The 13412-nt window shown below is 38.1% G+C and overlaps 1 protein-coding gene across 1 annotated transcript; it reads left to right on the plus strand.

Annotated features, from left to right (window-relative positions):
* The first annotated feature begins 5589 nt into the window (after positions 1-5589).
* Positions 5590-7701, plus strand: LOC130048096 (E3 ubiquitin-protein ligase TRIM71-like). The gene has a single exon (XM_056144254.1). The coding sequence runs from the start codon at positions 5590-5592 to the stop codon at positions 7264-7266; it is 1677 nt and encodes a 558-aa protein (XP_056000229.1). The 3' UTR covers positions 7267-7701.
* The last annotated feature ends 5711 nt before the right edge of the window (positions 7702-13412 follow it).

The raw sequence follows: 13412 nt of genomic DNA on the forward strand, positions 1-13412 counted from the left end.
AATGAAAATAATTCAAGGTAAGCTTTGAGCGACGCTGGGTAGAATTAGGCCATATTATGTAAATAAGTCCAAGGGCGTCGGCATAGGAGCGACGGTCGCCACCCCCAATTATTTGCAAAAATAAAATGGATAAAAAAATCAAAGGCCTCAAGGGCCTGAGAGTCTACTCACTCTTCATTGTCAACTGGAATAGGTAATCTTAAAGGAGCAAGATAGTAGTACACGGATGACGAACATCGTGTGTGTGAGTTCGCATATGCACGCTTCTTTTAGCAGGATTTATATTTTAATGCATCACATCTGTGTAAGGTGACTAAATTTGACTAAGTCATGGCCACTGCCATTTAAATTACATGTACATATCCAACATGGATGTAAAGAGTCATTGCTAACTGATGATTGTGCTAAACAACCCATGATGTACAAATGCTAAGAATTGGAGGAAAATCATTATGTAGTAATATAGTACTTTATATCACAACAGAAAACCCTCAAATAAGCACCACAGTGGTTGTAAGAAGATACCATCCAACCAAGAAGTTCAGCAAATCAATTCCTTAAACTTTACTCAATGTTACAATGACTATGCAGTTGACATCTGTAAGAAACATTGCTGTTTTTACTGTACTCACTATCCATGCATATTTTTAGAGTTTATTCATCAAGTAGTCATAAAATGCTACCATCAAAACAATAAAGAAAACAAGAAATGTTTGTCAAACAATACAAACATACAACAATACCCCCACTCCCAACGTGGTGCAGAATTGTAAACGGTTATACACATGCATCATTTAATTGATATTAGTACCAAACCAATGCAAGTCAAGATGTTGAGTGGACAATATCTTCCTATGTCCAGAATGGACTGACCCTTGGCCTTTGACCATGTGATCTAAGATAGATAGGAGTAATCTATTCCATAGGATGTACCAGTGTACCAAGTTTGGTGTCAGTCAAGCTACTGATTCTTTAAATATAGGAGACAATATATTACTATGTCCAGTTTGACTCTTGATCTTTAACCATGTGACCTAACAATCAATAGGGGTCATCTACTTCTTAAGATGTACCAGTGTTCCAAGTTTGATGTCCGTCAAGCAAAGGGTTCTCGAGATATTGAGTGAATAGTATATTCCTATGTCCATTTTTACCCTTGACCTTTAACCATATGACCTTAGAATCATAAGGGGTCATCTACTTCTTAGGATGTACCAAGTTTGATGTCTGTCAAAAAAAGGGTTCTCAAGATATTGAATGGACAGTATTTTCCTATGACCAGAATGGACTGACTTTTCACCTTTCGACCTAAAAACCAATAGGGGTCCTCTTCTACTTATAACCAACCAACATTTGAAATATCATAACGATCAAGTGAATGGTTCCCAAGAGCGAACATGTGGTCTGCCGACCGACAAGTACGAAGCACACCCCCTCCTTTTCTTCTTTGAAAGGGGGCATAAGTAATTGTTTACAAAATCTCATATATATACCGTCGGATGAATTTAGAAATATGACTGAAATGGGTTTCCGTACTTCGGAAAAAGTAAATATTGACTATTACAATGACATTAATGGAATTCTATAATTCTTCAAAAAAAAAAATACAATCGGAATAGTACATTACAGTGGCGGATTTAGAGGGGGCGCAGCCGGCGCCCCCCCCCCCCCCCCCCCTCCCCTAAAATGTTCAAATTTAAGGTAAATCGCGGTATCTTGTTTCGGAAAATGTACTAAACGATAAAAGAAGCAATACTTCCTTCCACTCCCGGAGAAATAAATGACAAAATCTTTTGATTTCTTTAATTACTTTATTGGGAGAACTTCATTTTAAAAAAAAAAAACTTAAAATTTTGGTCATTTTATTAATTTCACCTTCACAAAATGATAGAAAATAGTACAAATGACTAAATAGGAGAAATATTTCAAGCCACATAAAATCTGTAAAATTCGGGAGCTTCGCCCCCTGGACCCCCACGAGGGCTTCACCCTGGACCATCTGCCTCATAAAGTGGTGCCCCCCGTAACAGCAATTCCTGGATCCGCCCCTGCATTATGCTTATTAATTAACCCTAACCCACTTTTTAATTATTTTTCTTTATGTAAAGGAACACATTATAGATATCACTAAAGGTTTTTGACTCATTTTGTTTTAGTCAATGCAATGTGCACTTATAATTTTTCGCCGCGTTGTTTACCTATCTAAAACGGTAAAATTGTTTTTAAAAAAATTATCTTACACCCTGTAACTAATCATTATGAAACAGTCAATTAAAATATTTCATCGTGCAATTTTTAAAACTGCCATGATATTATGATACCGTGACTAGCACATGTTTTGTACGTGTACGCGTCCTTTGTCACTTGATTTTGTCAGATTTCTTCATGTTGCACGTTTTTCTTAAGCCTGGGAATATGCGATTACTTCTGAGTTTTAACTTTCCTTTTGCAGTAAACGACTGATGTACTTACCCATCTAAATGCGGCGAAATTTTAGAGGGTTACGTTTGAATTCTTCATTTAGTAACAATTAAATTACTGGCTTTAATTTTTGATTTGTTTATAATTACGGGGGGGGGGGGGGGGGGGGGGGGGGGGGGGCTCGTTATATCGCACCTTGGTACATCATTTTTCGAAGCTTGGGTGATGTTATATATATATGAACTTTAAACAAAGAAAATCTCGAGTCTGTTAAAACTTTATTGCTACAAACTCTCGTGCGCACTATCTTTAGTTTCTTTAAACGTATTGAGGGGACTCATTTAAATTACATTGTTATAAGAATGTCAACATACATGCATGATTTGTCTTTAAAACTTAATGAAGCTGTTCAAAAAGCAAATGAACAATTTTTGAAGATCTTTGTGCGCGGGATTAATTTGCTGTCGGTGTAAGAATATGCAGAAAGTTTGTGATACACGATGAATCCGCACGCCGTTGATAAATTCGCGAGCCGACTTAAAAACCAAAATTTGAGAAAAATTTTAACGGCGCTATCTGCTCATTGGAGCGGCGAGTATTATGGTAATCGGAAAGAGGGCTCACTGTAAAGTTATTCAAGGGAATGCACAAATTATCCAAAACTCGCGATGAGCAAAACTTTGTCCAATATAGTCTCGGCTAATAATAATGATAATCTATTAAGTGATAGTGAGAAATTTAATAAGTGTGTCAGGCACCCACTCTATGAATCTGTCTACTTCAACCAACAGACGGGAAGCGTTCCTTCGGCCCCTAATTTGAGGCTGATCGACAATTCTTTTTTTTTTAATATACGCATGTCCCAAACTGTGTACCTTGCAGTAAAGCAGAGAAAACTGCAATTGCTGTCGATTTCTGCTGGCGGCCGACATGCGTGTAAATTACTCCGCGGATCTGCAGCTTTTTCTATTTCGACTCTGTTGTTAATACATTTCACGGAAACAGACATTTTTTTAATTTGCAATTGAATTACAAGCATTTAACATATAAATTGTTTTCTTCGTGGAGAAACGAATGTAAAAACCGAATTGCAAACTCTTTTAAAACAAAGTTAGCGATTCGGTTTTTATATTCATTTCTCCATGAACAAAATAATTTATATATTCAATCCTATAATGATTTTACACACAACAGACATTTCCACAAAATATGTCCGGTTTAGGATTGTAAACTTTTTTGGTTTTTAATTTATAAAGCTTTATCCCGATCATCCTGTTTTCCGAGAGATGGGTGTGATATTGTACGTGTTGGTTTCGGAGGATCGTTGGTTTCGCTGACTATATATAAACCTCCAAAATACAATAACAAGCATTATATTGTGATTTTTCTTCAATAAATCACTGGAAGAATTTTTTTTTAAAAATTTTTTGCTTTATTTTACTATTTCAACAAAAACTAAAATATTCAGGAAATAAAACTCGAACACCTAATGTAGAGTAACCTCGCATGCGTGAGTGCAACAGAAGTTTAATTATAATATACACATGTACATATACATCTGGAGGCTCATTTTCCCACTCAACTCATTCTACAATAGAAAACAAAATATGTTAACAACATGTACATTGATATACAAAATAATGCGTAACGTATTTCATGGCATTCTCTCACCAGAGAGCACATTACGCAAGCTTCTCCTGGACGTTAAAATACGGGTAATTTACATGTCCTTTATCTGTCCACAGGTGAGCGATTTATTGTAAATGTCTGTCAGGAAAATATAGCTTGCATAACGCTCCCTCTGGTGAGATAACGATTCCATACCCTTACAAACAATTACATGTACTAATAAAAAATTTGAGATGTGAGGTTGTGTGCTTAAAGGTGGAGAAACGTTGAATTTCATTAAATAGGCACATGTCATTTTTTTCACAGTGAGGGGGGGGGGGGGGGGGGGGGGGGGGGGCAGATCGGAGGGGAAATAGTAAAAATAAAATAAAAATTAATTCCTCAAAAAAAAATAAAAAAATAATAGTATAATAATCCCGCCTGCCAAATCCTTAATTGATTCATCAACTAAAACGGCCTAAACATTAAATGGGGGAGAGGGGGGTCATCTTTTGATACATGAATTCAATTCAAAACTTTAACTACTAAATATATATAATGTACTATCAAGAAGAGCATAAAATTAACATTAACATAAGAAGCTGACAAACACTGAACTTTTATTCTTGTCCATTAATATGTTTATAAATATATGCATGTTTTATTTTTGATGCTTTGAAGTAAAATATACATAAAAAAGTTAATATCGCAATTTACCGTGCATGAGTAAAATATTTTACAAATGTAGTTAATGGCCCTTTACAAAGCGCCCTGTAATGTAGAACTACACTGTATAAGCCACAGGTCTTCAGATATGAGATGGAAACAGAGGTCCCGTGTCATGGTGGGCGTTGTCAAAATAAAGAACCCTCACTGTTACGAGTCAAACGGGGACCCACTGAATGACACCCCCCCCCCCCCCCTTCTCCTCCCCAGTGTCGTCAAGTTGACCTTGCAAATTTTTCTTTTGTACCTTAAACGCAATATTATTTGTGTGCACGGGGCGTAATTACAATAAGTATAATTAAAGAAAGCAGTTATTCATTGTATACATATTTGATTGCATTTTATTTTTTATGAAAGGAAATTCTATCTTCTGACGGAAATGTTGACACAGCTACCCAACGTGATTCAGGTCAAAACAAGTTTTAAAACTATTTAGACAATCGATAACACGTAGATAGTGTATACAGGCTGACACGCCGCACAGGTATTTAATTCTCAGGACTAGACGGAAGGTCGAAAGAACTGGGAGGCCATGTTGGATTTTAAGGTGAGACAAAATTATATATACGCATTCTGACATTGTAGTGTTAGTAGTATCGATATTTCTGTGATTAATGAGATAGATCTGATCACTTAACCTGTAATCAACGGAATCGATCTGCTCACTTCGTTACTAATTTCATAAAATTTCATTTGAAATATCAAATTTAATGACCACAGTGTTACATATCATGCTATAATTCTAGCTTCTCAATTGTTTTGACCTGTCAACGTCTCTAATTAAGATTCTTTTTTTATTGACAGTAAAGTTCTCGTGTGATCCCGCCATCAGAAATGCATCCCCGGCGCAGTGCTCAGGAAGTCCTACTGTGTGACCTCTGTGAAACTATCCCCCTACAGAGTCATTGTGAACTTTGTAATATAAATCTCTGTGTTAACTGTGCAGTAAAGCACCTCTCAGACTCGTCTAAAAGACACAATGTCGTGCCGTTTTTACAGAGAAAGGTTACCCCTAACTACCCAAAATGTCCGAAACACCCCGAAAAACACTGCGAACTTCACTGCGAGGAATGCAACATTCCTGTCTGTTCTACCTGCGTCTCCTCAGGTAAACACAAAGGTCACGATATGTCAGATATTTTGGAAAAACTCAGCGCTAAAACAGAAAGTTTACAAAAAGATCTAAAAGAACTCGAGACCAGAATTTACCCGCGATATGAAGAAATGGCCTCCGATGTGCAAACTGAAAAAGCCGAGTTAGAAACGAAATACGGGAAACTGACCACAATTGCTGACCAACAAGGAGAAATCTTACACCGGGAGATTACCGCCATTGTCAACCGACGGAAATCCGCCATTGCGGAGATGAAAACTAAACATCTGGACGCACTAAATGAAAATACAGAAGAAATCACACAGAAAATGGCGGAACTCAAACAGATCATGTCCGACTTGAAATCAATCCTAAAATTAAATGACGTCTCCTTAACCTCTACTTATAAATCTAGGAATTCCCAATTTAGAACATTACCGCCTAAAGTCCGAGTTACATTACCGAGTTTCTCTCCTCAGAAAATAAACAAAGATCAGCTCAATGAAATGTTTGGTTCTCTGTCGCCATTATCCATTAACACAGAACATGGCGACACAATGAAGTCAGCAGAAGCTGTATCGTCTCCTCCAGTCAAACCACTGCTTGATGAGCCGCGCGTCACCGCCACCATAGACACTGGGTATAGGGGGTTGTTTGACAGACTATCCAGTGTTAGTTGTCTGAGTGAAGATCAAGTCTGGACATGCGGGAATAACAACACCATGAAGCTGCTCAACCTCCAGAGTAAACTACTGACATCAATACAAACCAAGTCAGGGGGACGACCAACAGACGACATAGCAGTGACACGGGACGGAGATCTTGTTTATACTGACACTAGTAATAACACCGTGAACTTAATTAAGAATAAACAGATACAGACCGTGATCACACTACAGGGGTGGGAACCTATCAATGTCTGCTGTACCGCGGATAACGATCTCCTGGTTACCATGATCAGTGATGATGTCAAACAATCCAAAGTCGTGCGTTACTCCGGCTCCACAGAGAAACAAAGCATTCAGTTTGATGATCAGGGTCGTCCTCTCTACTCATCTGCTATAAACAGTAAATACCTCAGTGAGAACAAGAACCTGGATATCTGTGTGGCTGACTGTGACGCTAGTGCATTAGTGGTGGTCAATCAGTCAGGAAAACTCCGATTTAGATACACTGGTCATCCCTCTAATACCGAGCTATCATTTAAACCACGCGGCATCACTACAGACAGCCAGAGTCACATCCTGACAGCAGACTGGTACAATAACCGTATCCACATCCTAGATCAGGACGGACAGTTCCTCCGCTACATTCACTGTGATTTACACGCTCCATTAGGTTTATGTGTGGACATCAGAGACAACCTCTTTGTGGCTGAGTTTGACACTGCTAAAGTGAAGAAAATCCAATATCTATAATCACAGTGTTAATTACACAGCTCTACAGTGTTAATTACATCTACCAACACAGTGTTAATTACATGTCTAATCAGAGAGTAAATTACAACACCGTGTTAATTACATCTGCTTGTTAATTACAGTCCTGTGTACATAACAACCCTATGTTAATTACAATCCTGTGTAAAATACAGCCCTGTGTTAATTACAGTCCTGTGTACATTAGGGTTCTGTGTTAATTACAGCCCTGTCTTAATTACAGCCCTGTGTTAATTACAGCCCTGTGTTAATTACAGCCCTGTGTTAATTACAGTCCTGTGTACATTACAGTCCTCTGTTTGTGATGTGTAACATGTACTAGTGTTTGTGAGTTTAACAGAACATTATTTTGTTTATGAATTAATTGAATATGTGTTTGATTTTACAATGTATATATTAGATAAACATGATACAGAGTTCAGTCTTACATTATTACTGAGTACTTACTTAGATTTGTAGTACTGTAACAGAGAGTGACCCCAAACGTCCAGTCTTCATCACAGATCTTCAGATTCAAGGTCGCAGTCTTCTGTTTACCATCAATAACATCACACCACTTATCTAAATCTCCACCGTCCTACAAAATAAACAAAGTGTAATCATATCAAACTGAATTGTCAAGGATAGTCTGTGATATATTTACATGTTTAAATAGATGTCAATGTAATGGGAAGGAAAAACGATATGGCTGAACCGGTGTCACAACGGGGATCGAATCCAAGGCCTTCGTTCCCACGATATGAAAGGACCAGGGATTGGACCCGAGACCCCTGTATTACTAGTCAGGTGCTCTAACCACTGAACTATCCAGATTGATATCAATGGTTTGACTGGACGAGGAATCAAACCCGAGACCCCTGTATTACATATGTAATAGTCAGGTGCTCTAACCTCTGAGATATCCACACCGATATCCACAGTACAAAGGGAACTTTTCCCATTACAATTTGTCTGTTGTTATTAACTTTTCGCATTATGATCTTCTCTGGGAATTCAAGTTTGTTCAAATGAAGGATCAAAGGGGAAATAATCAAGAAAAGGGAAAAATAGGGTGGGGTCATTTAAAAATCTTCTCAAGAACCACTGGGCCAGAAAAATTGAGATTGATGTAAAAGTTTCCTGATATGTATCATAGATACAAGTTTGTTAGAACCACGGTCTGCCTGGAGTGGGGTAGGACGTCATCAGGAGATCAAAGTTTTACATGGAGATAGAGAGGAAAAATCTTCACAAGACTAGAAGGTCATAATTAATCACATCAATATGAAAGCATGCCCAGGTAGTACAGATTCAAGTTTGTTCAAGATGTTGTCCTGGGGGGGTGGGGGGTGGGGGGGTGGGGGGGCAATAATGGACACAAGTTTTATACGGGGATATTTAGGGACACGTTTTTGAAATTCTTCATCTCAACAACAGCAGGGTCATGTTAATATGTAAACATGTTCAGATATTGCAGGTAATTCACTTAAACAAATCATTTTCAAGTGTAGCAGGTGTGCGGATTTAAGTGTTCATTATCTTGCGACTATATCCGGGGAGGGGGGCATATTGTCCTGTCCTGTATGTCTGCCCCTTACTTTATTATTGCTAAATGTGTACTAACTTTTGAATTGTGGGTCATATGGCTCTCATATTTCATATATCGGTATTCTATACAACAAGACCTTCCTAATAGTTTTTAACCCTGTGACCTTAACTGTAATTAGAGTTTGACTTTTTATTAAGAATATCAAACTCAAGCAGTATCTCCTGAACTATTTCAATACAGCGTTTGGATTTTGTATATAGATTCCTTATGACAGAACCTTACATCTTACACCATTTTCTTTGACTTTGCAGTCTTGACCTTAAAGTTTGACTTATCTTTCAAAACTTGAGCTGAAACTTGAACCTTGCTGCTCATCACTTTTGAATTGTGAGTGATAGGTCTTTCATTTTTCATATGTGCTTCTTGTGACAAAACATGTTTACGTATCAAAGTTTTTAAACTTGTGACTTCAGAGTTTGACCAACTTTTAAGAAAACCTCATCAAGATCATATCTTTGGAACTATTTAAGCTGGCGTTTTCATATTTTGTATATGAAATACGTTATGACAAGACCCTTTGATAAGATGATATTGTGACAAGGCCGTTCCTTTCCTACCTTGTCACAATAAAGGACGAGGCCTTTCCTTTCTTACCGATCCCGTGGGGATCCGGGTTAGAATAGGTCCTCAGTACCCCTTGCTTGTCGTAGAAGGCGACTAAATGGGGCGGTCCTTCGGATGAGACCGCAAAAACCGAGGTCCCCTGTCACAGCAGGTGTGGCACGACAAAGACCCCTCCTTGCTCAAAGGCCAAAAGCGCCAAGCATAGGCCTAAATTCTGCAGCCCTTCACCGGCAGTGGTGACATCTCCATACGAGTGAGATATTCTCAAGAGGGACGTTAAACAATATTCAATAAATCCTTTCCTACCAAAGTTGTTGACCTTGTAACCTTAACCTTGATCTTGACCTACTTGTAGAAAATCTTATTTAAGGCAATATTTCCTTAAATATTTAGGTAGGTCTTTAATACTTCATATATAGATTCCTTGTGGGAAAACCTTTCATCTCATACCATGACCTTTGACCTTGTATCAAGGTTATGTAGTGCTCATTTTGGGCTATGTTGGGATCACAATATGGGGTTAATTTTTTTTTACGTTGAAATAAAGGTTGAAAACATATCTTTTTCAAGATCCCAACAGCAGAATAAGAGGGTTTACCTTGATTCAGGTGAGCATTGTTGCCTATGAGGCTCTTGTATTTGTGACTGATGAATTACTAGTACTTTTAAGCATGACATTTTAACTTGGCCCGAGGCTGGTTCCATGTTACTCAGTTGGATGCGCACCTGACTATAGATTCTGAGAGCACCTAACTAGAGATTCTGAGAGCACCTGGCTAGAGATTCTGAGAGCACCTGACTAGAGATTCTGAGAGCACCTGACTATAGATTCTGAGAGCACCAGACCAGATATTCTGAGACCACCTAACTAGAGATTCTGAGAGCACCGGACCAGAGATTTTGAGAGCACCTGACTAGAGATTCTGAGAGCATCTGACCAGAGATTCTGAGAGCACCTGACTAGAGATTTTGAGAGCACCTGACTAGAGATTCTGAGAGCACCTGACTAGAGATTCTGAGAGCACCTGACTAGAGATTCTGAGAGCACTTGACTAGAGTTTCTAATAGCACCTGACTAGATATTCTGGGACCCTGGGTTTGACTTCCAATCTAGTCCATTGTATTTTCTATAGCAAACAGCTATGTCTACAAATATTCATGGAAAATTAAGCTGTCCTACAGCAAAAAATAATCCCATACTTGAAAAGTAAGTCTGGGTCCTTTAAGGGGTATTTATGTCTCCCCTCTTCCCGAGGGAGAAGTATTATTTTTGTACAAAGTTATAGTGGATCTGAGGGGTGGAGAGTGTAAATTAGTTTGTGTACATATCTCCTCCTATATGGCTTATCGGAGTTCATTATGTCTTTGTTCCTGCCCATGCTTGCTCCTTCATACCATGCTGTACATAAAAGGAGGTTTCATTTGATGCACGTCCAATTTGGGGAGCTGGGGAGTTATTTGTTTTTCATAAAAACAACTTCTATTAAACAGGCTTCTACACAACAAATTTGCTTTCATTTTAAATCACGTGATTCAAGATTTCTGAGTCAGCATAAAGAACCCTATCAATTCCGGATGATTTGGTTTTGTACACTTAAACTTTGATCATCCATTATGACCCCATCAACCCCCCCCCCCCCCCTCCCGATATAACCATGATTTGAAAATACTTCAATTTTAATACCTTGGGATGCTTGTATATTAGTACGAGTATTCATAACCCTGCTGTCAGAGTTATAAAGATATTCCCTATGCTGTCTGACGTGTTTCATACCGATTGTTAGTCCGTTCTTGGCACACTGATTTTGACTACAGATAACTCTGTTTACAAGATCAGGACATCAGGCTCACGGCGAATATGACTGGTCGACAGGGGATGCTTACCCCTTCTAGGCATCTGATACCATCCCTGGTGTGTCCAAGGGTCTGTATTTGCCCAACTATCTATTTTGTATTGCTTATAGGAGTTATGAGATTGATCACTGTTCGTTATCTACGCCTTTCCTATAATCCCTATATAACACTTTGATTCCCTATTGTGATCTCATCCTATCCCCAGGGGCAAAAATTTGAACAAATTTGAAATTGCTCTTCCTGGAAATGCTTGCACATTAACATATAGTAATCATGACCCTGTTTTTCTTAAAAAGATTGTTAAATATGTATCCTATATATCTCCCTTTAAAACTTAGATCCCTTATCGTGGCCCCATCCTACCTCCAGAAGCCAAGATTGGGAGAAACTTTAAACTACATTACCTGGGGATAATTGTATATCAAAGTATTCATGACCCTGATGTAAGATTATTAAAGATATTTCCTATACATTCCTATGTAAAACTCTGATTCCCTATAGTGGCCTCACCTTACCCCTAGCAACCTTAATTTGAACAAACTTGAATCTGCACTGCCTGGGAATGAATGCTTGCATATCAATATGATTTCTATTATGACCCTTTTGTTCCCTGAGAATTTTTAATGCTTTATCCTATGCATCACCATGTAAACTTTGATCACCCATTGTGACTCCATTTTACCCATTTGAGGCAAGTTTGGCTGATATTAGAGCTGTGGTACATGCTTGAGAAGAAGTCGAAAATGTTGAAAGAAAGTTAAGGAAGAGACGAATAGACTGATGCTGGACAATAATTGATCAGAATAGCTCACTTTAGCTTTCAGCTCATGTGAGCTAAAAAGGGTTAGCACTACATGCTCCAGTCATTGCATGAATGAGGCATAAAAACGGAACATTTTGAATAATTTCATAAACAAACCTGACATTTTCTACAGTGATAGAGCTATCCAAGTCCTACCAGAATGTCAGGCGCAGGACAATTATCCTCGTCAATCAGCCAGACATCTCGAGTAACTGCTACCCTGTAAAATTTATTTCAACATTAAGGATTTGGTAACCAAAATGACTTCTTCACACTATTAGAACATGAATGTCTACAAAAAATCCATGTAAGCATTCTGAATGTACCAAAGTAGAACAAACCTCAATTTAAAAATATTCATAACACAATATCTAACCTCTGTATACATCAAGTCCTATGCGACATCAATGAAAAGTTTCTCACACCCTCACCTCCCAACATAAATTTTAGAAAATAGTTCTCTATACCCTCATATCTCAACGTAAAGTTCAGAAAATAGTTCTCCATCCCCCCACGTCTCAACATAAAGTTCATAGAATAGTTCTAATCCCTAGCTGTCACCTCACTACATAAAGTTCAGAAAGCAGTTTTCCAACCCCTCAACGTTCAATTCAGAAAATAGTTCACCACTCGCTCACCCCCAACGTAAAGTTCAGAAAATAGTTCACCACCCCCTCAACTCCCAATGTAAAGTTCAGTATTTGTAAATATGTTTAATACCTAAACCCTGTACATATATGAATAAAGAGTCTTAAAAGTCCATTGTTACTTATTCCTATTTCTCCATACATTTTATGGCATCATATTAACAATTTTTACTTAAGGGCAGATTCAACTCAGAATTTAAGAATAAAGGATTGATGAAAAATCAATAGAAAACATTATGTGTTGGTGAATTAGTGTACCTGGTGTCAACAACAAAACGTTTACAACAGGTCCATGGGCCACACTGCTCAACTGAGTCACCTTGGCCCATATTTAAAGATTTTTCCTATATAATAACATGTAACACTTTGATCCCTATTGTGCCCCCATCCTACCTCCAGGGTCGATGAATTTTACAAACTTGAATCTGCACTATCTCAGGAAGCTTTCGTGTAAATGTAAAGGGCCAATGGTTCTTTAGAAGATATTTAAAGAGTTTCCCTATATATTTGTTTATAAAACTTGGATCCATTATTGTGCACCCATCCTTCCCATGAATGGGGGCAATCATTTTAACAAACTTGAATTTGCACTATGTCATGAAGCTTTCGGGTAAATGTAAACTTTTTTGGTCCAGCGATTTTTCAAAAGACGATTTTTAAAGATTTTCCCCAT

The sequence above is a fragment of the Ostrea edulis genome, chromosome 7 (genome assembly GCF_947568905.1).
Source record: "Ostrea edulis chromosome 7, xbOstEdul1.1, whole genome shotgun sequence".
Taxonomy (NCBI): Eukaryota; Metazoa; Mollusca; class Bivalvia; order Ostreida; family Ostreidae; genus Ostrea; species Ostrea edulis.

Bases quoted from the DNA above. Each gene is read 5' to 3' on its own strand.
- LOC130048096 (XM_056144254.1), top strand. From the start codon at position 5,590: ATGCATCCCCGGCGCAGTGCTCAGGAAGTCCTACTGTGTGACCTCTGT.